The 27,374-nt window shown below is 42.8% G+C and overlaps 1 protein-coding gene across 2 annotated transcripts in view; it reads left to right on the top strand.

Annotated features, from left to right (window-relative positions):
- LOC309856494 (uncharacterized protein) overlaps nt 1-27,374 on the top strand; it is a 68,964-nt gene that overhangs the window by 28,390 nt on the left and 13,200 nt on the right. For both annotated transcript variants that reach the window (XM_082717781.1, XM_082717782.1), the window contains 7 exons: nt 2,526-2,663; nt 18,692-18,796; nt 19,499-19,590; nt 24,246-24,387; nt 25,034-25,183; nt 25,480-25,639; nt 26,566-26,662. In XM_082717781.1, coding sequence (XP_082573907.1) covers nt 2,526-2,663; nt 18,692-18,796; nt 19,499-19,590; nt 24,246-24,387; nt 25,034-25,183; nt 25,480-25,639; nt 26,566-26,662 — 884 coding nt within the window. The remainder of the gene's footprint in view (nt 1-2,525; nt 2,664-18,691; nt 18,797-19,498; nt 19,591-24,245; nt 24,388-25,033; nt 25,184-25,479; nt 25,640-26,565; nt 26,663-27,374) is intronic.

The raw sequence follows: 27,374 nt of genomic DNA, 5'->3' as shown, positions 1-27,374 counted from the left end.
AAAATTGGTCATGTGCTAGGTCATAACATGAGTCTCAATAATTGTCATAGAAACCACATTTTTTGACCACAGTGCACTTATGACAAAAAGATAACTTAAAAAAAAAAATCCCAGCTGTAGAAGTTAAAATCCAGCAAAGTTTTTAGAAACACAAGTCTAAAGAGAAATTATAATGGAAACATGAAAATACTTAAGACTGCACATTGAAATATTTAAAATAAAGCTGTATATGTAGTTAGGGCAATATTTAGAGGATGATTTATAGCCTAAATTCTTCTACTGGGAAAGAAAAAAAGGCTCAGTATGAATGAAAAAAGCACGTGAGGAGTTAGAAAATTAAGAATATAATCTAAAAGGGGGAAATAGCATAAATCTATGTTATAGAAAATAAATATTCAATGAAGAGGATCAATGAGACAAAGGTTGATTCTTTGAAGAAACAAAATAGAGAAGTGTCTCGTAAGATTTTTCAAGAAAAACAAAGGGACATCTCAAATAAACAATAAAAGGGATGAAAATGTAGATATAACCAGTGATTCAGTAAAGAATAAATGAAAAAAGGATGTTATTAACTTTAAACCCATAGTTTTGAAACATACACAAAATGTATAAGGAAAAATATGTTTACCAAAATTAACTGATTTAAAAAGAAATAGAAAATATGGGTCGTGGTTTAGCCTCAAAGTAAATCGCATCTCATAGTTTAAGATTTTTCAACAATGGAAACAGCAAGCCTAGATAGCTCTAGAATTATATTCCACCCAATGTTTAAAGAATAAATAATTCTATGTATATACAAACACTTCCAAAGACTAGAAGAAAGTATGATCACTAATTTGTGAGATTAGCAATACTCTAACACAAAGGGGAGACTAGGGTTGTACAAGAATCTCAATTTCACTCATGAACTTGGCTACAGAAATCCTAAACAAAATGTTAGCAAAGCATATCCTGCGATAGAAAGATAATATCAGGTTGTGTTTTGCCAGGAAGACAAGTTGAATGATACTAGACAATGACTTTTCTGGAAATAACACTTAGGCGAATCACCCCAACCCTTCTACTAAATGCAAAGAGACTGGACAAATTGCGTTTTATACACACGAATCTTCAAAGCATCAGAGAGCTAAGAATGTAGTGAAGAATCACTGCACTGTCATCAGGAAGGTTTGGCCTACTTTTCCCCTGGAAGGTGGGGAGGGGGAGGGGGAGTTTACTGACCACTGAAGAAGCAAGTGAGAGGCTGAGAAGGACTTGCAAAATCATCCAAAGCTAGAGCAACTGAGGGTCAAGTCCAGAGCCCACCAGACTGTGTGCAAATGGAGGGAGGCATTGGTACAGCTCTCACGCTTTGGGTTGGCCTGTGTCCTTGGGATGAGCTGTAAGAAGACTGGAGTGTGTGTGCATTTCAGCCTGGCTTCAAATCGTATCAGGCCCAGGAAATGCAATAAAGTTATCTCATATTATAAGGGCCCCTAGGTGTTGGGCAGAAGCAGACAGAGATCCTCTCTGAGAAAGATATCCTCCTAGGATTCGAGTTAGTTTGTATTTTTTCAAATTCAATGAGTGGCACTCAGTAGAGAATAATCAGGCAAACAAGGAGGAAAGGCAACATGGATGAGAACGGATATAGACAACAAAATAGAAGCAGACCCAAAAGAAGTTATTACAAAAACACGGAGGAGATGTAAGTCACCAATATTCAGTCTATTGATTAAATTACCGGGAAATGTGTTCATAAAAAAGCTGGAGAAAATGTAGAACTGCACAAAAGAGGGGAAAGTAAATTTCTGTTTATGAAGGAAGGTTTGTATATTTATAAAATGATTTGTTAGGTCTAATATGAATCTTTTTATAGCTTTGTGTACCTTTTCCTGTGATATATTCTTCCCAGCTAGTGTTTTATTTTATTTTTTATTTTTTTAAAGATTTATTTATTTGACAGAGAGAGAGAGAGTGCATGAACGGGGTGCAGGGGAAAGGCAAAGGAAGACTCCCTGATGCGGGGCTCAATCCTAGAACCCTGGGATCATGACCTGAGCTGAAGGCAGACACTTAACTGACTGAGCCACCCAGGTGCCCCCTGCCCCCTGCTAATATTTTAAAATAAGATCAAGAGCCCATCAGTGTGGGCTGATTTAAAACTTCTGTTGGAAATCAGAGAATTAGGCCTACAGCAACAGCCCCAAAGAAAACATTCAGAAAAACCTAAATGCTTTGAAAAGGATCTAGATCGGCAGAATGTACTACAGCATTTTTTATTTGTGATACGTGTCATTGTCGAATCGGACTCCCCAGTAACTATACAAATGGGATTGCTTTGTGATGAGTGTCATACCGGGTTGTTCCTGGTCCTTGGGCAGAGGAGAAAGGGTTGCCGTTTTCAGTTGCACTCTCTAAGAGCAAAGCAAGGCATATGTGAGTTGTAAATAATAATTGTTTTTGTCTTTAAATAAGACATTGAAGGTTTTTTTTTTCCCCCCGAGTTTTAACTGAAATCTTCGGGCCGCTTTTTCTTTCTACAGAATGAACATGTCAATTACGTAGATGTTGGTGGGGCTTATGTGGGACCAACCCAGAACAGAATCTTACGTTTATCCAAGGAGCTGGGTCTAGAAACTTACAAAGTGAACGTAAATGAACGTCTTGTACAATATGTCAAGGTAAGTCTGACATTTTACTCAACTGACCAGTAGGAGAGCACTGTATTTGGGAAAGTATTTGTTTTTGTTTTTAGTTGTTTTTTTTCTCAAAGCCATTCTACCAGTAGGCTGTCAGCTCTACAATAGTATTCTGTGTTTTCTTTTCTTTTTTCTTTTTAAAAAATCCTTGTGGACTCTGGGAAACACTGCCGGCATCAGCTTGGCTCTCCTCCACTTCACCCACTGTAGCCCTTGAATTGTCCACCCTCACCCCAGTCCAACTGGAGTAGGGGTAAGAGGCTCTCAGCTTTTTTTTCCTCTTTACCCTTTATGGAGAGTGGGGGATGGGGAGATGAGAGGAGCAGGAGTCATCTGTGGTGGGAACACGTGCGTGCACACACACACACACAGTGCCCTGGGCAGCCCCCCAGGCACCTATGAGGCAATTCTAAGGCCCCAAGGAACACAGTAGTCTGAGGCCATTTCTTAAGACCGAACAGGTTATTCATTCTCATTCTTACCTGACATTTCTTTGCACACTTGGATAATTTCCTCTGTGTCACACCTTGACTCTTGGGAAGTCTAGCTGGGTTGTGCAGTTTCGTACTGTTGAAATGAGATTATTTAAACTCTGCTGACATCCACACAGGAAACGGCAGCTGTTGCCAGTGTTATTCTTTCTTACTGAAGCCCAGCATGGAGCAGCTGGAGTCTGGAGATGTGCCTTGAGAGGTCACAAGTTCTCTGATCTGCCATGGCAGTTTACTCATTCTTTATTGTTTTATATATACATTTATGTGTTTATTGGAGAAAGTGAGAGAGCACAGCGGGGAGTGGGAAGAGGGAGAGGGAGAGACTCCTTTTATTTTGTATTAAGTTAGCCACTGTATAGTACATAATTAGTGGTAGAGTCACTTCTCAACAGCTCCCCCCGCTCCCCAGGCAGTCAGGCTCCACACCTGCGGGGACTTCTGAAGCTTGGGGTCGAGGGAATTTGTGAGGGTATGCACACTGATGCACAATCAGGGAAATCTGGGGAAATTCTGATAGCTGCTTTGGGATGGTTCGGGATGCTTGGGGGAAGAGTCTGGCAAAATGGAGTTCAGAAATCTAGGGAGGAATGAAGAAAGTATAAAAGTATAAAAAATGACGCAAAGTGTTGATGAATGCAGGTTTCCAGAGGCTTCATGATCACAAAGGGAAACACCCCTTTGCTTCCCCACTTTCTCTTTTCTGCGTGGGATGGTGTTTCCCTGGACTGAGAATGGTAGCAACTAACATTTGCTGAGCACATTTGCGTGTGTTAGCCTACCTAACGTATTCGCACTCAACTACTAATTACACAAACAGTCCATTCACTCACTCCCCAGTCCAACTGAGAGGCAAATGAGTCTGGTGATTGTCCTGGAACCTGAGCAGACTTGGGCTTCTAACTTTTTCCTGTTGAACATTCTGGAGCTGAGAGATTTTTATTTTCCCTGGAGGCTCACAGTAAATAACAAAGTGCTCTTTTTATGCACAAACTCCTTACATCCACTCTGTTAGGCAGATACAATTGTCCCCATTTTACAGGGGAGAAAGCTGAGGTTCCGCAAAGGAAAGCAACTTGACAAGGCTATGGAACTATTAATGGTCTGCCTATCCCCTGAGCTCCTACTGTTCATCAATTTTAGGACTGACTTAACAAATATGCACCTATTTAAGGGATGAAACTAAACACCATTCTTTTCATCGAAGACCTAATCTCATCTAAAGTAAAGATGGATTCTAGAAGTTCGATTAAACAGACCATCCCCTCACATACCTTAAACTGCCAAAGAACATGTGTTTTCCCCCAAGTTAGACAGCAATGTTAAGGTAAAACTATAGTGGGTCAGTTAGAGGTTAAATTATTTTACCTGAATGAATGCCTTTCTGCTAGGGTTCTGGTAAATCGTATCATTTCTGCAATGAGAAATATTCAGTGGGGTTGATGTTTTTATAATGACCAGGAAGTTGTAAAGCGAGGAGGCCAGATTAGGGGAGTCTTATATTCCATGTAAGATTATTAATAAAACATACAGCAAAAAATAATTCCACTTATTTAAAAATATATCAACCCTCACTGTTCAGTCCACTTCTGAGGGGGAAGAAATGGATCTTTTCCCATCACCATAGTGCATAGGGTTAATAATGCAAATTATCTTCATGGCACTCTCTGCATTGGCTCTTGTGACAACCTGAGCTTTTATAATCTCCCACAGTGCTTGCTTTTCAGTAAATACCACCAAAATGGTAGTAGGTGAACCATCAGAAGATTGACATTGTCTAGTTAAAACTAAGCCGTATTAGTTATGGTCCAGGTTGCGTTAGCTGTTAAATTTTCCCAGCATGCAGCCGTAAGGAATAGCTCAGTTATTTCTTCTGGCAGTAGATTGTAGTGCATCAAGTTTCGACGTGTTCTAGGGTGATTTTTATTATTCATCAAAGAATTTTTCATAACCTTTGGTAGATCGCGTTGACAGTGCAAATTTTGACACAACAGTGTGGAGTTCCAAGCCTGCGCCTCTGAGCTGAACACTCTTTCCCTTCCCAGGGAGACTCCGTCTAATCGCAGAGAGTTCATGTCATTATTGGCAAATTTATCCATTAGTTCAATAAATAGTTACTGTAGAGTCTTCTCTGTACAAGATACTGTTCTAGGCTGGAAATGGTAGACACATGATCAAAGTTCCTGCTTGCATGGAGCTTACCTTTAGCTAACATTTCTGCCTGTATCCTTCATGGATCTTGTGAATAGAATACCTATCCTAATTCTGGTTTAGTATATCCTGATTCTTTTCTCTTCAGTTTATTTATTTATTTATTTTTAAAATAATCTCTACACCCGACCTGGGGCTTGAACTCACAACCCCAAGATTAATCATCCCATGCTGTACCCACTGAGCCGGCCAGGCTGCCTAGTGGATTGTGATTCTTATAGAATAGGTTTTTTAACAGCTTTTATGAATGTGGTGAATTTGATGCAGGTCCGTTTAGGTGATTGTATCTCATTTGTGAAATTAAATCAACCATGTTGTCTTTACCCTAAAAGGTGGATTTGAAGTGGCATCAGCTAGGTGTGTCTAAAACACTCTCTTTATCACTTCTTTTCCTCTGGTTGGTGTAAGACAAGTAGGTGGACTTGAGTGCTTCTTGGATTGATTGATCAGTTACTTGCATTAGTAAGTTAGGTGCACCATCATTATGATTATTTTATGAGTAAAGTTCATGAAGTTGTGGAGACTTTTTGTTAAATTTTGCAGTGCTGAGTCTTAGAGAAGGAGGAAGAAATGCTTGATTTCTTTTTTCTTTTTTTTTCTTTTAATTAATTTATTAGAGAGAGAGAGAGAGTGTGTGTGTGTGTGTGTGCACAAGTAGGCAGAAGGAGAGGGAGAAGCAGGCTCCTGGCTGAGCAGGGAGGCTGATGTGGGGCTTGATCCCAGGACCCAGATATCATGACCTTAGCCAAAGGCAGACACTTTGACTGAGCCACTCAGGTGCTCCTGTTTTTCTTTTCTTTTCTTTTCTTTTCTTTTCTTTTCTTTTCTTTTCTTTTCTTTTCTTTTCTTTTCCTTTTCTTCTCTTTTCTTCTCTTTTCTTCTCTTTTCTTTTCTTTTCTTTTCTTTTCTTTTCTTTTCTTTTCTTTTCTTTTCTTTTCTTTTATTGGGTTCTTCCAGATATTCACAGTGCAGGTACGCTGTAGAGAGGGAGAACACTGCCTCGAAAGATGAAGCAAGGCATTTGGCAGGCGCCGCTCTGAAGGAGAACTTGACACATTTATGCATTCCCACTTTCTCCCTAAATAAAAATGGAAACTCTAAATATATACCACACATTTCTTTTTAGAGAATGGTGTGATAAAAATTTATTTAAAACAATGTAGGCTTTCCTGATAGTAACAGCTCACCAAGCAAGTTTTCTAGTATGGGTTCTGTTCTTCCCACAGCTGTTTACTTGAGGTTTCTATGCCAATGACTGAAATCAAAGGCTTTTCAGAATGTGTGTGCTCTGGAATACTATGTAAAAATTATTTTGTTGTTGCAAAGAGGTGAACTCTGTTTAAACCACAAGGCCTTGTTGAGAGCAGGGGATTTATTTTTTCTTAGTTTGTCTAAATGCTTGCCAGAAATAACTGTATCTTTGACCCCTTGCTTTATAATAGAGTGTTTCTCTAGGATTAGGGACATATATTTTTAAACTGCTTTCAACACCTTTCCGTATCAACTCACAGAAGGTATATCTTTTATGTTCAAATAAAGTTATGCTTTCGCTTTCAAGTCTGCTCAGTAGGAAAGGCAAGGAACCAAAGGCTCTTGTAGGGGTATTGCTTGTTGTCTTTGTCTCCTTTCTTTTAATCACTTATATCCATCCCTCCTCACTCCATGCACAGGTGTTGCCTTCTATCTGTAATGTGTTGCCTCATGTGAGTTGCCTAGTGATCCTATGAGGTAATAAGAATCCCCTCCATCTTGCAGATGAGAAAACTGAGGCTCAGAAAGCTTAGGCACCACAGTCGGGCTTTCCATGTCTTGAGCCCAGAGTTCTGTGGGTTATGTCACATTGTTCCTTATTCAACAGGCAGAAGGTCAACTTATAAATCTCTGTAAGAGACAGCTGTAAGGTATGACAAAAATCACCTTACCCCAAAGGGTTCTGAACTCCTGACATGCTACTCGGGCAGTAGGGGCTCCTGTGGACCTGGCCTCCTGTGGACACAGGCACTGGGAGCCATATGTGGTTCCATTTACCAGGGTGGCTGCTTCTCTTGCATCCTGAGCCATAAATCTGGAGCCTCTTGGGCCTTCAGTAAGCACCTGACTCCCAAGGAACCCCCAGAGAACCCCAGTTAAGCTCAGCAGGCTGAAGACTACAGATGGTTTCTATTACACTATTACACTGTTAGACTACTAAGTCTAGAGGTCTAGGACATGCTTTGGAATTGTTGGGTATATATTCATTTTGTTAAGTGATTTATATGAACTCATTAGTCAAAGTATGATCTAGATAAGAGTACCTTATTTTATGCCATTGTATCCTCCCTGGCTTAAAGAGAAAAAAAAGATTAAAAAGAATAAAAAAGACTGGGTGGCCTAGTTGGTTGAGCATCTAACTCTTGATTTTGGCTCAAGGCATGATCTCATAAGTCATGGGATCGAGCCCCACCTTGGGCTCTGTACTCAGTGGGGACTCTGCTTGAAGATATTCTGTTTCCTTCTCCCTCTGTCCTTCTCCGCCCTCTAAAAATAAATGAGGCTTTAAAGAAAAAGAAAGAGAGATTTAAAATAATTTGTATATTATTTTATTATTTATTATGTATATTATTTCAGGGTAATTATTTAGGGTAGAGATAAAAAATTGGGTAAGAAGAGGCACATGGTAAATGGGCAGGTGCTCATGATAAGAAATTCTGTTTGATCATAGAAATGAAGTAACATAAGAAGGATGATTTGCTTTCTTCTCTAAATTATAGTTATACCTGGGTCTTTAAAAGCAGACAGACTAAATATGTTCATCTATCAAGTATTAAGTACAAAGATACATGGACGTCACTTGTTAAAAATAGTTTTTAGTAACTTCCATTCTTTTCCACCCTCCATTTTAAAAAGACTTCATTTCTTTCTCTTTTTTTTTCTTTTTTTTTTAAAGATTTTATTTATTTATTTGACAGAGAGAGATCACAAGTAGACCAAGAGGCAGTCAGAGAGAGGAAGGGAAGCAGGCTCCCTGCTGAGCAGAGAGCCCGATGCGGGACTCGATCCCAGGACCCTGAGATCATGACCTGAGCCCAAGGCAGCGGCTTAACCCACTGAGCCACCCAGGCACCCCATCTTTCTCTTTTTTTTTCATTTATTTCTTATGTTGACAGGAAAGTGTAATGACAGAAATTACTCTTAAAGCCTTGTACTGTTTAGAAAACTAGGTCAGCATTAACCATTTTCTCTCAAAGCCTCCTTTTTCCGATAAACTTTCAGGGAGAAATCTCCCATTTAGTTTGTAGAGCACAAAACTTCTACTTGGTTGAAGTGACAGCCCAATAAATAGAAAAGTCAAGTGAATTGTTAAATATTTTCCCTTCCTTTTTTTTTTCTTTTTTTTTAAAAAAAAATTGTGGAAGCGCCTTGGTAGCTCATTTGGTTAAACGTCTGACTCTTAATTTTGGCTCAGGTCATGATCTTGGGGTCGTGGGATTGAGCCCTGCCTCGTGCACCACGCGGAGCATAGAGCCTGCTAAAGATTCTCTCTCTCCTTTTCCCTCTGTGCCTCCCCACCCCACGTGGATGTGCGCTCGCGTGCTCTCCCTCTCTCTCAAAAAAATATTGTGGTAAGATACACATAACAAAACTTTATCTTCTTAACCATTAGGTGTACAATTTAGTGACATGAGGTGCATTCACATGATTGTGCACCCATCATCCATTCACAAAACTCTTTTCATCTTCTTGTTACTCAACTCTTTTCATACTTCTTGTTACCATTTTTAATAAGGCCAGTTCATTACGGCAATCCTTATCTCAGCATTCACTGAGAAGTGGTCTAGACTTGGCCTCTGTGACTCAGTGAACTGGCTTTCAGTGGCAGCGCAGAAAGGGGATTCAGTCAGACACGAAGGATTTCTCTAAGGCTGTGGAACTTTGCAATCTTCTCCTTTAGTGGGGCCTTGGCATTGTGGTTAATGGCAAAAAGAACCTTGTCAGTGGAATGAACCGTCACATAAGGACCTTTCTTAACAGAAATTGCTCTCGTCTCCATGATAACCCAACTGGTAGAGGTTTTGAGCTTTCAGGTTAAATGTTGCTAGTTTGAGGTCAAAAACTCCTTTTTTCCTCCCCCTACTTTCTTCATCCCTATTTTTGCTTCCGCCCTGCTTTCCCCTCTGCAGGCCCTACTTTACCCAAGAACACGCACCCACCATCATAGCCCAGAGTTAATCATTGGTCCTGAAATTTCTAACTTTTGTAAAGTAGCCTTCTAACAGCTGAAACTGAAACACCATTGAATGTCCTTATAAATCCCATAGCTGATGCATTCTGGGCACTTCCTGAAGAAGGGAGGTTCCCATGTCCCATGAGCACATGCTAACCCAACCAGAAGGTCTTTGCAGTCGTTGCCCTGTCCTGCCATTTAATGGGATCGATGCTGCCATAGGTAGCCCTCTATTGCAGGCCTGGACTCTAAGCTTTTTCACTTCGGTGTCAAGCTCATTTGAACAAATACCCTTTGAAAACCAGGTGGACCACAGAGTTTTAGTAAGTGAGTTTTAGTAAGCAGTTTTCCTTACTTTCAAGATGGGAGAAACTTGTAAGAATGCAAGTGTTTGGTTCAAGGTCCTACAGAAGAGAGTGAGAGAGAAAGACAGACAGATGTGAAAGTGTAGTTGATAACTAACCTTAGCAAACACAGACCTTGAAACTGAAGAGACAAATAACGATCCTAACGTGGAGACCTTCTATTTGAACAGCCCAGTACTGTCTTCATAACACTTCATTTTGTTGTTTGCTTTGTGTTGGGGTCTCATGCAACCAGAAGAAGAAAATTCTAGGTGGAATGCAGAAAATGTGAATGTTAATTGTAGTTAAATGCAATGAACACTTTGATCCCGAAAACTGTGGAAATGCCCTTTCCATTTAAAGGACTTTTCTCCTGTCAGGTTTTTCAAACAGAGGGATCAATTCCTGAACTACGAGTCCGTTTCCTTTCATTCTCACAGTGTTTCTGTAATTTGTCAGACTCAAGTGATACACTGGGAAGCTCAGGCTGAGATTTAATTTTGTGTGTTTGCCAAAGTATCCAGTGGCCTAGTTTCCACAGCCATCTCCAGCAGATAAATGTCTCTGAAAAAAACCTCAGGCTTCAGAGCTAATGGGAAGAAATCACCACTGGCCCATATTTGCTGCCCAACAGGGGTCATAAAAGATGCCTCCAAGGTGCAGATGTGGGCACCGTCGCTAATCTACATAATTATATGGGCCAAAGAAGTCCTGAGTATCTGTGGCTCTTCCCAATTGGTAGACTTAAAAAAAAAAAAATCCTTCTCTGATGGTCACATGTGGGGAAGATGGTGCTAAGGATCTGATGGCTTCCACTCTCCTCTCCCTTCCACGTCTGCACCATCATGATCACCGGAGCCATCGCCGAAGTAACTCCACGCAGATCCAACCCCATCCACTGGGATACACAGGGTGAATGCACTCGGTTAACAGCCAGTCTGGCAAGAAGCTCCGCTTTACCCTTGACCCTCTGTACCTGCTCTGACGTACTTTCTCTTTGTCCTGCCCGGTTCCCAGGGGCAGAGAGTCCCAGGCTCAAGACTCTGCACAGAGCTCTTGCAATTTCAGCTAGACGCACAAGTGATTTCATTTTATTTTTCCTATTGACTCAGTGTTGTGGGATGACGTGCATTCTTGTTCAGGAGATGTCCACAGGAGACTGTATCCCCATGAGGAGCATTTGGAAAATAAATCCGCTGGTTATCAGGGCTCCTCTTTCTAGCCCCTCTTCTCCCGTGTCCCCTCGGACCCCTGAGAGTGCCAGCCAGAAGAGGAAGAAAGCATGTCTAAAGGAGTTTTTCTAATCAACATTAATCCCAGCAACGCTTTGCTAGAGAGGGAGTTTCTTGGTCGTATACATGTGGGAATGCTCCATGTTCCGTCCCTATCATTGAGTGCCAAGATGTTTGTTAGCAAATTAGGGGTCCTATGAGGATAAGCAGAAATTTTTTTTTAATTAAAAAGAAAAGCTGTTTAACTATAAGCCAGAATTTCCCAGATTCATCACCATGGAACCCATTTTTACATAGCATCCAGAAAGATCAGAGTGAGAAAGGATCACATAGGAAATGGTTTTAGAGATTTTCATCTTTTTCTCTTCCCTTCAGTACCTTACACATAGGGAGTTCTAGTAAATCTGTTGGTCATATTGACTTCAGCTCTTTTAGAAAAGGTGTGTTTGTGGAGTTGGTCATTAAAAACCAGTGCTAAATTGGCATTCATTAGAAGATCTTGTCTGAGGTGGGAAAAGAGGGATTTGTTTATGTAGAAAGAGGCTGGACTATTTTTGGAGCCTGGTAGAGCTAGATGTGAGATCAGATGGGCTAAACATGCAAGAATTGTATTCCACCCACTTTTTAAAAGATTTTAATTATCCATTTGAGAGAGGGAAAGCAAAAGTAAAAGAGAGCACAAACAGGGGGAGCAGCAGGAGGAGAGGGAGAAGCTGACCCCTGCTGAGCAGGGATCCAGACTCAGGGCTTGATCCCAGGACCCTGAGACAAGCCCAGGACCCTGAGATCGTGACTGAGCCAAAGGCAGACGCTTAACCGGCTGAGCCACCCAGGCGCCCCTGTATTTATTTATCCCTTCAATTCCTCCATTTAACGAGCATTTCTTGGAACCTTGGTATATACAAGGCAGGGTAGGAGATATAAACAAGTGTGAGACATCGCCCTTCTTGGGTGTGTTGAAACTAGTCGGGAAAGTTCTTACATAAATCAGTTTAATGGTATAAAAAATAGTGAGGTGCCATGGGCAACAAAGTGCTTTAGTCTGCCAGAGGAAAGGGAAGTCATTTCCACCTTCCGCTACTAGGTAGGATTTTTGGGACCATGTTTGTCTCAGAGCTGTATTTACTCATGCTGACAACCTCCAGACACAGAAAGCACATCCTAATAGACTCCCAATGGAGGATCCAGCTCAGGGGCACTGCGGGTCCCATCTTCCTGACATGGAGACTGAGGCCCGGGGTTGGGGCACAGGAGGGACTAGCCAAGGGCGTGGAGTCATGAATTCTCCTGCCTCTGCCAAGGCACCAGCTGGGATTAATTATACGTGTACACACACATATACATACCCACATATACGTCAAAAATCTAATACATACGAATAATAATAATAATAATAATACATGTGAACCTCTGAATATCTTCAGAGATGTAGTGCGCTTGCTAAATTCATCAAATTTATTATCCTGTGATGCATCTCACTTATGATGATCACAGGATTTTAATTTGAAGCAATGAAAACCAAGAGAAATCCGACATGAAATCCAGGCATAGTGATATGGAAGATGTAAGGAATAAGAATAAAGCAAGTAAACAATTTTCCTAAAAAAACTATTTATTTATGTACTTATTTATTTGTTTGAGAGAGAAAGAGATTGCGACAGAGCCTGATTTGACTTTGGCCATCACCCCTAATTAGGGAAATGCAAGTCAGAACTACAGTGAAGTACCGCTTTGGCCCTGCCAGGCTAGCTAGAATCAGAAAGTCAGTAACAAGTGTTGGTGAAGAAGTGGAGCCATTGGAACCCTCATACGTCACTGGTGGGAAAGTAAAATGGTGCAGCTGCTTTGCAAGATAGTGCAGCTGCTTTGGAAGAGAGCAAAATGGGGTGGGGGGAGGGTGGAGAGTGACTATTAATGACTAAGGATTCCTTCTTCTGGTGACAAAAATGTTCTAAAGTTAGATGCCATAATGGATGCCCAGCTCTGCGAATATACCAAAACCCCATTGAATTATATACTTTAAATGGGTGGATTATGGAGGATGTGAATTTTTTTTAAAGATTTTATTTATTTATTGGAGCAAGAGTGAGCACGAGCTTGGGGGGGGAAGGCGGGGGGGGGGGAGAAGCAGGCTCCCCACTGAGCAGAAAGCCTGATGCAGGGCTTAGTCCCAGGACCCTGGGATCATGACCCAAGCCACCCAGGCGCCCCTCAAGTATGTGAACTATGTCTTAATAAAGCTGTTCTGGAAAAGCAGCCACTCATCCTCATCGTGTAACATTTTCATCTTTTTTCCCAACTGCCTGTTTCTCCAGAGTTAATGGCATTCGTGAAAGAGGAAAAGGCTCTGTCAATTATCTTTACTTACCCAAGAGCCTCCAGAAGAGGTCATATTGCTGCTATCTTAATTGTTCTGTTTTTGTTTTTTAGATTTTATTTATTTGTGAGAGACTAAGAGTTAGAACAAGTGCTCACACAAACAGGGGAAGCGGCAGGCAGAGGGAAAAGCAGACTCCACCACTGAGCGGGAGCAGGATGCGGGGCTCGATCCAGGACTGTGGGATCATGACCTGAGCCGAAGGCAGATACTTAGCTGGCTGAGCCACCCAGGCATCCCTTAATTGCTTTGTTTGTAATTACTGTATAGAACTGGAGTCCCTTGGGAAAGGCAGCATAGCTTCATTTGAAACCTTTCCTTCTTAATTCTGTGGCATCATTTGTACCTGAGCTTTTCAGTTGTCTTATTCCCCAAGACGGGACCGCACAACTCATGGGCTGCCACACGGCCTCGTAGCGGTTCCAAGTCCTGAGAGAGAGAGACTGAGAATAAGATGAAGTATCAGGTTATGAGCAAACACCCAGGAATGTGCTGCCAGCCCTTGAAAGTTGTGTGAGAAGTTATACGTTATGGTTTGGAAGTTCTCTCCAACATCGAGGGAGCAGAGGCTCGAAAGATGTACACTGTAACACTGCGCAAATCGAAGGACAAACCCAGACATTGGCTGAATTCTGCGGGGAAATGGGGGGCGGAAAAGACTGAGGATCAGACCGGGATCGGGAGGCAGTGGATGGAGGATGGGAGGGTTTTACAAAGAAGGATGGACACTAGTTGGAGACTTGAAACAAGCAGCGCAGTACCATGGGATAGATGTTTCCATATTAGGATGGCTTGTTTTTGGCTGAGTAGAATGATGTAGGTTTGAAGAGAGCTTGGCTAACCTGCATTTGGAAAGAGGAAATAAACGATTTTTTTTTTAAACTATGAGTACAACACAGTACTGCCATCCTATTTAATGCCTTTTTAGATGGTTTCTTTAGTTAAAGCATTATTAAATACTGTAGAAAAGAAACCATCCAAAGATGTCTTTTATAGGCTTGTCAAAACAGTGGGACAAGGAGAATGCCAAGGAATTCATTGGAATTGGGCAGACTTGTTCTTCAAACAGTCTAGCACATAGCTGTTTATTTTCAAGATAATTAAAAAAACTGCTTGGAAGCCTTCCTCAGGGGCCTGTGATGTTCTTTAATAACACCCACTTCCTTTTGTTTAACTAAAACCTAAATGTACAAAGAGCCGAAACTCTCCAACACGCCAATCACTAAATGTTACTCGCTTGCTCTAAACTTGGTTTATTTTGTAAGACCAACAATAAAGAATGATGTGGGAGTCGTAAATTGCCATCTCCTAGCAATAGTCTCTTCTTATTAGGAACATCGGTACATTGAGGATGTGGTTTCTCAAAGGGATTTAAGTATTTGGGGCACAGTTCCAGGGACATTGTGTTCTGCTTGACCTCAACTAGGAGACACTGTGCTTTGGAGATTAAAGGCCACTTTGGAAGCGTTGGAAGGCTCCAGAGTATAGGTACAAAATGAACTTGACCTTTACTCAAGATTTTTTTTCCTTTTATTTTCCAAGAGCAGTAACCACTTAGAAATATTTAGAAATATTTGGAAATACTGAGAAAGTACCGGTACCTTTGGGAGAAAACGGTATAGTCACATTTACGAGCTTGAGAAGGTCCGGTTGTCAAGCTGTTCTTACTCCATCAAGAGACAGCTCCAGGCCCTACCACTGCACTGCTTTAGGGATTCCAAGGAGCAAAAATTTGTCTTGAGTTGTCTAGTTTAGAAGCAGGCCGTGGAGGAAATAAGCCTTTCAGGGGTTTCAGAGAAAGGAAGAGGTAACGTGTAGGAGTCTATTCCCACATATATGCGTTTCTTTAGCAAACAGGTTTTCTTTTTTTTTTTTTTAAAGATTTATTTATTCATTTTAGAGAGAGAAAGCATGAGCAGGAGGGGCAGAGGGAGAGAGAATCTCAAGCAGACCCCATGCCAAGTGCAGAGCTCGATTTCATTTGATCTCACAATCCTGAGATCATAACTTGAGCTGAAACCAAGCGACAGACATTTAACCGACTGCACCACCCAGATGTCCCACTGTTAGGTTTTCTATGGAATAAGAGCAGAGAAGCCAGTCATGAAGAGTGAAACTAATTAGTCAAATCCCTTTTTCAACTTGGTGCCTCTGTCAGTAGGGTAGAAATTAATGTTGTAGTTGGCTGGTGGCCGGCCTTTATGGTCTTCTTTTAGTGTTTCTGTGGCTCCCGTTTCTAAAAAGATTGCCAGACTGGACTCTCCTCTCTCCTTGGATTCTTTACTTCTCCTGCCACCTCTTTTTTTTTTTTTTAAGATTTTATTTATTTATTTGACAGAGATCACAAGCAGGCAGAGAGGCAGGCAGAGAGAGAGAGGAGGAAGCAGGCTCCCTGCGGAGCAGAGAGCCCGGAGCGGGGCTCAATCCCAGAATGCTGGGATCATGACCTGAGCCGAAGGCAGAGGCTTTAACCCACTGAGCCACCCAGGCGCCCCCACCCCTTTTTTTAATCAAGGCTCAGATCATGGGACCTTTAGGCCGTGTGTGAAATGAGACTCTGGTTGGCATCATCCTGAGAAGAACTTTATTAGTAATGTGGGACACATTTTGTTGAATTATATTTATACTTATCTTAATGTCCCCAGATGATTGAGCATGTTTGTTTTTATAAATGTATTTCTTTTCAAAGCAAAGATCAGTTTTTTATGAGACTAATCCTTGAGTATAAATACATTTTACAGAGGAAAATATAGATTTTCCCCGATTTCAACTAAGGAAAGAACTGTAATGACAACCGCTGTTCTGAAGGCTGCCCATGAGCTGTTAACCGTCAGCCTCCTCTCTGTAGCTAGCATAGCATTCTGGGTAAAATGTCTGCCCGTTTTTCTCCAGCCGTGCTTCCTCATTTCCCAGGGTTGACGCTGTTTCCTCAACAGCCAGCTTATACCCCAGAGCTTCTTTGTCTCCACTTTTATTCCTTAGAAACATAAAAGATGGTGTGGGAAATTTCTAAGTTTTCACATTTCCAAACACTCCCTCATCCAGTTGGGAGGGTTAATATGTCTCTAGAACAGACTTAACCCCACATCCCGTCAACCCTATAGGAAGGCCAGAAAGCTTAATGTTTATGAGCAAAGGGAACAGGAAATTTCCATTCTGCTGTTTTCCAGCTAATATCCCTGGGCTTTAGTTTCCTCATTTATAAGATGGAAGTATTAATAGTGCTTGCCTCCACAGGGTTGGGTGAGATAATGCATATGAAGAGCTTGGCCAGGGCCAGGCATGGAGAAAGATCTCAATAAATGTTAGTAATAATGGTGGCAATAGTGGTGGTGATGATAAAGGTTTGGAGTCTTGGAGAGTTGTGTTGCAGCATTACAAACATGGCATTTTTCCAGATAAGAAATCAGATCACATAATCTGCCAGGGTTATTTGAATTTGCTACTGTGGCAGGCAAAATTACTTGTCACTTAATGGCTGCCGTGTATCGTTACTCAGTTGAAGAGTGCGTGTGTGCATGCATGCATGTGTAAGTGTGTGCACATGAATGCAAATGCTCTTGGGTCTTGATGGTTAGGAGTTTTGCTTTAGTTCCCCTCCCCCCACCTTCTTAATTCAAAACAGTTCTTAATACTGTGCAATATGCACAGTAGGCTTTCTGCGAGTATTATGTGTTTCTTTGATTAAAAAATACAAATCTCAAGCAAAATTGAATTAGTAGAAAATATTTAAATCTTATGAATGTTTTATTTTTAGAGGAAATGAATTAGGAGTGAAACCTTAGAAAATACCCAGACCTGGTATCTCTACCCCAGGGTTCACTCTCACCTCACCCCGATGTTTGCATAGCACAGGACTTGTCACACAATGAAAATGAAGTCAATGGTGGCACATAATTTGCTATCTTTATGTTTGAGGTCTCGGTACCAGCCAATAGAAAGCCATTTCTGGCTAACAAGAGGGGGATCTAGTGAAAGGATATCAGAGAGCCCATAGAACCAACAAGAGGCTGGAGGGCCACATTTAGGAATAGGCAGAGTACAGGGGAGCTCTGGCAAGTTAGGGGCAGGAACCACAGCCATGGTCTTTAGAGCAGGAAGCATGTGTACAGCATGCTGCCACGGGGAAGGAGAACCCAGAGTTAGCTTTCTTCTGTTGTTGGATGACTCATTCCAGGGTCAGAGAGTGTGTGTGATTGGCCAAGCTTAGCTGACAGGCTCACACCCCCGCTGCACCAGTATCCAGAGCGGGTAGAGAAAGATCTAGCCCATCACCTACTGTAATGGGAGATGATATCCAGGATCATCCTCCCTACACATCTACCCACAGAGGAGAGACAGTTTCCCAAAAAGGAACCAGGATAATACTGGGAGAGGAACATGGATGCTGGGCAGCCAAAAAAATGTCAAATGCCCATTATTCTGTTTCCCGTATTTTGATTCCTTTTTTAAAAAAGATTTTATCTATTCATGTGACAGAGAGAGAGAGAGAGAGAGATCACAAGTAGGCAGAGCAGCAGGCTTCTCGCTGAGCAGAGAGCCCAAAGTGGGGCTCGATCCCAGAACCCGGAGATCATGACCCGAGTTGAAGGCAGACGCCCAACCCACTGAGCCACCCAGGCTCCCCCCATATTTTGATTCTTGACTTCAGGCATAGCCAGTAGTTTAGCCAGTCTTTATTTAGTCCATGTGAACCCTAAAACTCAGTCCGAGATATTCTGCTTTGTTGTTCCAGTCTTCTGTGTGGTCCAAGGACAGTCTTCCATGTCATCATCCTGCTCTCATCTGAGTGGAAGCATCCCTGCAAAGAGATTAGTGAGCTAGGAGCTCAAGGGTTGAGAATATTGTGGCATCAGCATTAGATATTAGGATAAGCTACTTATATTTATGTTCTCTATAGAAGTACAAATAAGTTCACAGCTATTAATTCCTGTAAATTAAAAGCAGGTAGCACAACACCTGAGGCATTTTGCTAATCTAATTGAAATTTGGGGCCTCTATAGATAAAATGTATTTACTTCCCATCAAAGGTGATGCTTTTGCAATAGGAGAGCATACTGTTAGTTTGAAAATGCCTCTTTTGTTGGCTGGGTTTTGTTATTTAGAATGCTATCCTAATTTAATGTATTATCTTTTGCTTTTATGTTGTAGGGGAGAACTTATCCATTTCGGGGGGCCTTTCCACCGGTATGGAATCCCATTGCCTATTTGGATTACAACAATTTGTGGAGGACAATGGATAACATGGGGAAGGAGGTAAAATGTGTGTTCAGCTTACACATGACCTTAATATCCTTCCAATAGTGCAGGGAACGTTGCTCTGGACATTCATACATGTCATTTACAATGCACCCAACTGCTCTGCCAAGTTGGTAGTATTTCCACTTGCAAGGAAAATGAGTGCTGAGGGGCTATGGTAATTTCCCCAACACCACACTGCAAGGGAACCAGGATTCAAACCCACATCTCTCTGACTGTAATGCCTGTGTGTTTTCAACTCTATGGCACTGAGAATTTGTGTGACGTGTGTTTGCCAGTTACCCTATTCATAGTTTTCTTATCCATGTGTGATTCCACTTTAGATAGTAAAGGAAAAAGGGATTTATCCCCCCCAATTTTTTTTTACTTAGGCCTAGGCTCCATAAGATCACTCTCTCACACTTAAAATGGGTGTTGGCATTCAATAAGAAGGATCATCATCATAATTACATATTCATTTTTATATATACATTTATATGTAACCCCCCCCTTTTTGCATCACCATCATCATTATTATGGCAACAACATTAAGGCGTAGGATGCAGAGACCTATCCATCCCAACCCCACCTCTATCTGTGCCAATCACACATCCCAACACACACCCAGAGACTGGTTTTCAGAGGTTCTCCTGAAGGCCTGTTGGCAGGGCAGTGGGCAGTAACCATCACACCTGAATGTGGGCCCTCCTTCCTCTGCAGATTCCAGCGGATGCACCGTGGGAGGCCCCACATGCTGAGGAGTGGGACAAGATGACCATGAAAGATCTCATCGATAAAATCTGCTGGACAAAGTAATCTTTTTTAAAAAATTATTTTTATTAACATATAATGTATTATTTGCCCCAGGGGTACAGTTCTATGAATCATCAGGCTTACACATTTCATTAGCATTCACCATAGCACATACCCTCCCCAATGTCCATAACCCAGCCACCCTATCACTACCCCTCTACCCCCCAGCAACCCTCAGTTTGTTTTGTGAGATTAAGAGTCTCTTATGGTTTGGATAAAATAACCTTGACTATTTAAAGTTTACCTTTCATCTTTCCTTTGAATCCTTTCTGTCCTATCTTGAACCATACTGTTTTCCTTTCCTTTTTTTTTTTTTAAGATTTTATTTTTAAAGTAATCTCTACACCCTACATGGGGCTTGAACCCACAATCCCAGGATCAAGAGTCACATGCTTCACCCACTGAGCCAGCCAGGGCCCCTGCAGTGTTTTTCTTAATATATTGGTTGTAGGGAAAAAGTTAAGAGGAAACCTAATGATCTTTCGGTCAGTAGCATCTTTGAGGGAACTTTAGACCCTGCTGAATGGGTTTGAACATAAAATGAATCTAACACAAAGAAAAGAGGAGGCAAATGAAGTAGAATTTTTTTAATGAAAGGGCTGTGTGATTTGCAATAAAACAAGTAATTGTGTATTCAAATTATACAGTAGTCAGCTGCAGAAGCAATTTAGAAAGATATTAAAGTTGTTCCCTACAGATATAGAAAAACATGGAACGGAAGGCAAGCTAGTCTTTATTAATAAAAAATCTAAGTTTTATAATGTTTTCAATGAAAACATGTGTAATGAGTTGAGATACTTACAGATTGTTTAGTCAGTGTTCAGGGGCTGCTATGTGAAGGCACTGTAGCTATCAGTGAGGAATTGTGGTGAATGTGTTAGGCATGGCCCCTAAACTCATGGAGTTATTATTTTTCTAGCAGGAAAGATTGACATTATGCACATAATTCCATAATGCTACTAGAGTGACAAACAGGGATCTTGATCTGAGGGTAAGGAAGAGATTTCTGGATGCAGCCATCTTTAAACATGAACCAAGGACTAAGTGCATCCACTAAAAATCAGTGAGAGAGGATGGGAGGAAATAGGAAAGGGTGGATGGTGTGGGGGACAAGGCATCTTTCAGGAATGCCACAAAGTGGTTGAGGGAGAGAGAGAGGAAAGATGGATGGTGTGGAAGGGAGTGTCTTCCAGAAATGAGGCACAGTATTTGGGGATAGAGGAAGGGAAGATGATGTGGGAATATGAAATCTATAAGGAATGTGCCACAGTGGATGGGGGGAGACCAGATGGATAGATAATATCGAGATGACATGTTTCAGGAGTGAGCCATAGCAGATGAGGAGAGACAAAGGGTGGATGGTGTGGGGAAATGGTATCTTCAAAGAATAAGCCCTAGTGGAAGGGGAAGAAATGAAAGTTCGTTGGTGTATGCAGATGGTATCGTCCATGAATGAGCCATAGTGTATGCCAGTAGACAAAAAGGCTGGATGGTGTTTGTGCTGGCAGCGGGAGCGGGGCGGGGGGGGGGGGGCGTGGTGGGGGAGTGGTGGTGGTGGCAGTGGTGGTGGTGGGTATCTTCCAAGAATGACCCAATTGATGGGGGAAAGAATAAGAATGTGAGGGGATGGTATCTTCTAGGTATGAAACACGATGGACTTGGGGAGACAAGAATGGATGTTTGGTGGGATGCTATCTTCCATGAGTGAGTTTAATCCATGGAGGGAGACAGGAAAGATTGATGGTGTGGGGGAATAGTATCTTCCAGGAATGAGCCATTTGGTGGGGGAGTGGAATAGAGTGGAATGTGTGAGAGGATGGTATCTTCCAGGAATGAGCCACTTGGATTGGGGGATGGGAGATAGGAAAGCTGAATCGTGTGGGGTGATGGTGTCTTCCAGGTAGGAACCAAATGGATAGGGACAAAGGAAGAAAGGATGGTGTTGGATGATGGTATCTCCTAAGAATGAACCATAGTGGATGGGGAAATAGGAAGGCTGGATGGTGTGAGACAATGGTAACTTCCAGGAAAGAGCCACATGGATGGGGGAGAAAGTTAGGATAGATGGTGTGGGGGAAGAAGAGAGGATGGTGTGGGAGGATGGGATTCTTCCAGGAATAGGCCATGGCAAATGGTCGGTGGGAGAAGAAGACAGGATGGATGGATAGATGGTGGGACAGCATCTTCCAGGAATAGCCATTGTCTATGGAGGTAAACAGGAAGAGTGGATGGTGTTGAGGGGGTGGTATCTTCCAGGAATGAACCATAGTGGATTGGGAGAGTTAGGGAAGAGAGGATGGTATGAAAAGATGGTATCATCAAGGAATGAGCTACAGTGACTATGGGGTGGGAGGAGTCAGAAAGGGTAAATGAAGTGGAAGCAAGTTATCTTCCAGGAATGATCCTCAGTAGATAGGAGAGACAGGAAGGATATTTAGCATGGGAGGAATGATATCTTCCAGAAATGAGCCAGTTGACTGGTGAGACTGAAAGGATGGTTGATGAGGTGGATAGTATCTTCCAGGGATGTGACAGTTGGTGGGGGTGGAATATAGGAAGGAAAGAAATAGTTGAGGGTTGAGGGGATGGTATCTTCTAGGAATGAACCACTGTAGGAGGACAGAGGAAGGGTGGATGGTTGGAAGGGAAATTTATCTTCCAGGAAGGAACAGTAGTGATGGAGGAGGTGGGAGAGAGACACTGGGAGACTGGATGATGTGGTGACAACCTGGAAACAACACAGTGGATGTGGGAGACCTGAGGGAAGATGGAGGTTGGGGGATGGTATCTTCCAGGAATGAGCCACAGTGTATGGCAGAGGGCAGGATGGGTGATGATGTCTGAGGGGATGATATTTTCCAGGGATGAGCCATAGATTATAGGGGGAGACATGGAGGTTGGATCGGTATCTTCTAAGAATGAACCATATAGATGGGTGGAGACCGGAAAACTGGGTAGTGAGGGTGGATGTTATCCATCAGGAATGAACCACATGAACAGGGGAAGTCAGCAAAGATGGATGTGGTGAGTCATAATCCACGGAGGTAGATAGGAACAGGGTATGTATGTGTGCGAGCGGGCAGTGGGGGGCACTGATATCTTCCAGGAATGAGCCACAGTAAAAAATGGGGAAGATGGGAAAGCTGGATGGTATGGGAGAATGGTATCTACCAGGAATGAGCCTTGGTGGATGGAGAGGAGAGAAGAAGAGGAAATGGAATCACCCAGGAATGAGCTACAGTGACCGTGGGAAGGGGGGTTGACAAGAAGGGTAGATCATGTGGGAGCATGGTATCTTCCAGAAATGAGCGTCAGTGGGTAGGAGAGACAGGAAGGGTGGATGGTGTTGAGGGATGATATGTTTCAGAAATAAACAACAATGGACGGCAGGGAAGAGGATGAGTGGATAGTGTGGTGAGATGGTTTCTTCTAGGAATGAGCCACTGTGGATGGGGGAGGCAGGAAAGTTGGATGGTGTGAGAAGATGCTATGTTCCAGGAATGAGCCATAGTAGAATGGGAGGAGACTAGAGGTGTGGTTGGTATGTGGGGAAGGTTGCTTCCACAAATGAGCTACATAGGGGAGGATAGATGGGGGAGGGCAGACAGCGTAGGAGAATAGTATCTTCCAGGAATGAACAACAGTGCCTCAGGTATGTGGTGGTAGGGGAAGCTACAGGAAGGATACATGGTGTAGCAGCCGTCTTTTCTGGCAATGAGCTACAGTGACAGTAGAAAGGAGACAGGAAGAAGGATGGTGTTACGGCACGGTATCTTCCAGGAATGAGCCACCGTGAATGCTGTGAGATATGAAGGGTGGATGGTGTGGGGGATGCCTTTTTCCATGTAGAGGAAACAGCTCTTAAAGGCCCTGAGGTGGGGAGATTGACATGTTTTTGCCATGCTGTGACAGTATGCCTAGACAGTAAGGATGCCACGAGAACGCAGTGTAATTAGAGGTCAGAGAGGGGGCTGGTGGTAGAAGATAGAGTGGCCACATTCAGGGTTTTTGCCTTTTTCCATGAATGCCATTGAAGAGTTTTCTGCGAGTGGGTTTTTTTTTTGTTTTGTTTTGCACTGTCAAAAGGCTTCACTGGGGCCAGAAGGGGCTGTAGTCATAAACCAGGTAGAGATGGCCAGGAGGAAGCCACCACCGTTGTGACCCAGGTGAGGCATGCGGGTGGACTGGAGCGGGGTGGGAGCCGCTCAGGTGAAGAGAGGACGGTTGTTCGAACTGTATCCTTAACGATCCCTCACCAGCATCTTGACCCTTTTAGACGGTACCAGAATTAATATATTTGGAGCAGACCCATAACTCTCTCAAAACAAAGGAAAAGGTTATTTTTCACCAGGAGTTAAAATATGCATTCCTTCAGAAGTTGAGCCTCTGAGGTGTTTTGTTTTATTTTCCCCAAAACAGTGCAAATGCTTTTGAACCATACTGAATTGTGTTTTGAAAAGCTGCTGTTCTCTTGGGGAGCCCGGGTGGCTCAGGCGGTTAAGCATCTGCCTTCGTCTCGGGTCATGATCCCAGGGTCCTCTCTCTCTCTTTCTCTCACATAAATAAATAAATAAAATCTTTAAAAAAAAAAAGCTCCTGTCCCATGAAGCATGTATGTATTTACACCCGACTGTCACCTTTGTCATGCGACCAGGACTGCTAGGCAGTTTGCATCGCTCTTCGTGAACATCAATGTGACCTCTGAGCCCTATGAGGTGTCTGCGCTGTGGTTCTTGTGGTACGTGAAGCAGTGCGGAGGCACCACTCGGATATTCTCAGTCACCAACGGGGGCCAGGTATGGAGTGTCCGTTCTCAACCTGTAACTTCATTTGTGGTTCTGCCCTCACTCAGTGTGCCATCTTAATAGCCGCTCCCGTGTCTGGAAACGTGAATGGATCTGAGACACGAATTTTTGAAAACATTTCAATGAATATGCCCCAAACCAAAAGTTCTCCTTTCCTTTTCTTGTTCCTGGAGATGAATTCACAGCTTAAGAGTGTTTCGTTTTGAACTAATTTGGTTTTGGGAATTCGGGTCCATCCTTTTGGGGGCAGGAGAGGTGGATAAAATTAGTCTAGCTCTGTGGGAGAAGCTGAGTTACTACGATCAACTGATTTTCAGAAATGTCTAGAACTGGTACTTAAAGTCATCTATGTTCCAGACAGGCTCCATTCCATAGTGCAACGTGTAGTATCTTTCTCCACCAAGTAAATAATTTCTCTCCTCAGAAGATCTTTGGAACACCCTAAGTTGTTCTTGTGGCCCTAAGAGATATTAGCCATTTGACCCTTAGCTTTAGCAAGTGTAGGACAGTTGCATCTTTGAGTTAGCTTTATACTTAGAAATTCCACATTATTTCTTTTGACTTGTATTTTACATTCTAAGCTATTGTGATCAATATTTTGATGTTTATAGTCCTCGTTGCCTGCCTTCTTCTATAGGAACGGAAATTTGTGGGTGGATCGGGTCAAGTGAGTGAACGGATAATGGAACGCCTCGGGAACAGAGTGAAGCTGAGGTGCCCTGTCACCTATGTGGACCAGTCAGGTGACAACATCATCATCGAGACGCTGAATCATGAAACTTACGAGGTAATTCAGCCTAGTCCCAAGGAACATATATTAAATAGGCCTTGTGTCTTCCGCAGCTTCTAACTAAATACCATCCAAGCAGTGGTGTAATTAATGCTAGTATGATCCCAACTCTGTCTTCTAAATTACCATTTTTAGTTGACCTGCCTTGTTCTGTTGTGCTGCGTCACAGGAGCCTCATTTTATATGTGGTTACTGCTCGGTGTCATTCTAAATGATAAATATGGTGTTTCTTCCCCTCTGTAAAGACTGAGACTCACACGTTTGAGGTGGTATTCTGTGTCTGTGTCTTTTAGTGTGGATACGTAATTAGTGCCATCCCGCCAACTTTGACTGCCAAGATCCACTTTAGACCTGAACTTCCATCGGAGAGAAACCAATTAATCCAACGTCTTCCGATGGGAGCCATCATTAAGTGCATGATGTATTACAAGGAGGCCTTTTGGAAGAAGAAGGGTAGGCTGCACCTGCTCATGTTTAAATTGTGTTAAGTGAAGGGACCACACTCTCTTTAGGGACCTTCTGGTAGACCCTGGCCAGAAAAAAGATGACAGAGATAAGTATTTTTAAATTGGTAGAAAAAGGATCAGAAATCTCAATCTGTCCGTCACTCCACAACCCCTGGTGCAACACAGAAGGACCCCAAGAGCCCTTGCTGTCAATGAAAGGGAAAGAAGAGATCCACCAAGTGGCAGGGGCACCATGACCCTGGTTCCTGGCATACGTCCTTCCCCTTTATCTAAATGAGAGAGTGACGCAAAGGAGTACTGGGGGAAGAGCGCTGCTTTGAAGTCCCACCATCCTGGGCTTCGCTTGCTTACTAGCTGAGTGGCCTTGGCTGTGACACTTCACCACTCAGCATCAGTCTCCTTACCTCAAGTGGTGATAGTGAGACCTACTGTCAGGTTGTGTCCGCCAACTAGCTGAGGCAGGGCCTGAGTGGATATGGCGGCTCTTGTTGGTAAACCTGGTCCTCAAAGTATTTCTTCCCCCGCTTCTTCCGTGGGCTCCTCGGGGTGATTCCCTCTGACACAAGCCTCTTTCCCTGTGTGCTGCAAGGCTCCGGGCCCTCAGTACGGTGTGAGCCATGCATTGGTCCTACATGACATTTATGTAGAGGTCATCAAGATAGGTCATTTTCCATGTGTCTGTTTGCAGACATCTTTGTGTAGTTAATGTATTTAATAAGGAAATGTCTTCTAGGGTTGGGCAAAGACTATTTGAGATTTGCCTTCCTCTTAGCAAAAGAGTTTTATACAGTGTATGTGTGTGTGTGTATCTGTGTGTGTATATACCTCTCTATATATCTATATATATAATTTTTTCCCTAAATCTTTGATGAGGTCCATGTCAATCTCCTCTTGATTTTTTTCCTTATTAAGATTACTGTGGTTGTATGATCATTGAGGATGAGGAAGCTCCAATTTCAATAACCCTGGATGACACCAAACCAGATGGATCGCTGCCCGCTATCATGGGGTAGGTTAGAGCTGGGTGCTTCGCATTTCCTAAATTGTGTAGGCATCTTGGTGTGGATGCTGGCAGAGCGTATGGACTTGAGCTCCAGCAATTGTAGATAACCCTATAGGAATATATCTTTTTCTGTACTTTAAACTGTTAATGTGTGGTATGTGGCACAGAACTCTGGGAAACTTTACAAAAACTGACGCTGTTTCAACTTGTGCCTCTTTCTTTCTTTCCCCCGTGCAACTCTTGAGGACAGAGTGAAGGAAGCAGCTAGACAGGCGGTAAGGGTAGACAACCCTGCCCAGGGCCAGATTGTCCACACTCATCTAGAATGAGAATTGACTATTTTATTCTGTAAAGCCTTTCAGAGTTAGGGTTTCTGGACCATTGGCTCTTCTCCATTCCAGACATCACTATACCACTAGTGTGAATACGTTAATTGTTACCCAGGGTTATGAGACCGGTGACCAGTGAGGAGGTGCAGTTGGAGGTATAGCCAGGCCTCAAGTGGATGTCCCTTGTTGTGATCGGTCACGCCCAGTTGTCCTTTGCTAGAGATGGTCCAGGGTTTGGTTCTGTGTCCGGAAGAGAAGAGCTCTCCCCTTGTCCTCCCAGCCCCCACTGCCCGCAGCTCCTCTGTTGCTGGGGGCCTAAAAGTCCAGAGAATAAGCAGTGTTTTCACAAAGGAGTGGCTAAGGAGCGCCTCTGCCTTGGACCCTTTCTC

The sequence above is a fragment of the Mustela nivalis genome (assembly GCF_964662115.1).
Source record: "Mustela nivalis genome assembly, chromosome: X".
Taxonomy (NCBI): Eukaryota; Metazoa; Chordata; class Mammalia; order Carnivora; family Mustelidae; genus Mustela; species Mustela nivalis.
This window is presented reverse-complemented; position numbering and strand designations above follow the sequence as displayed.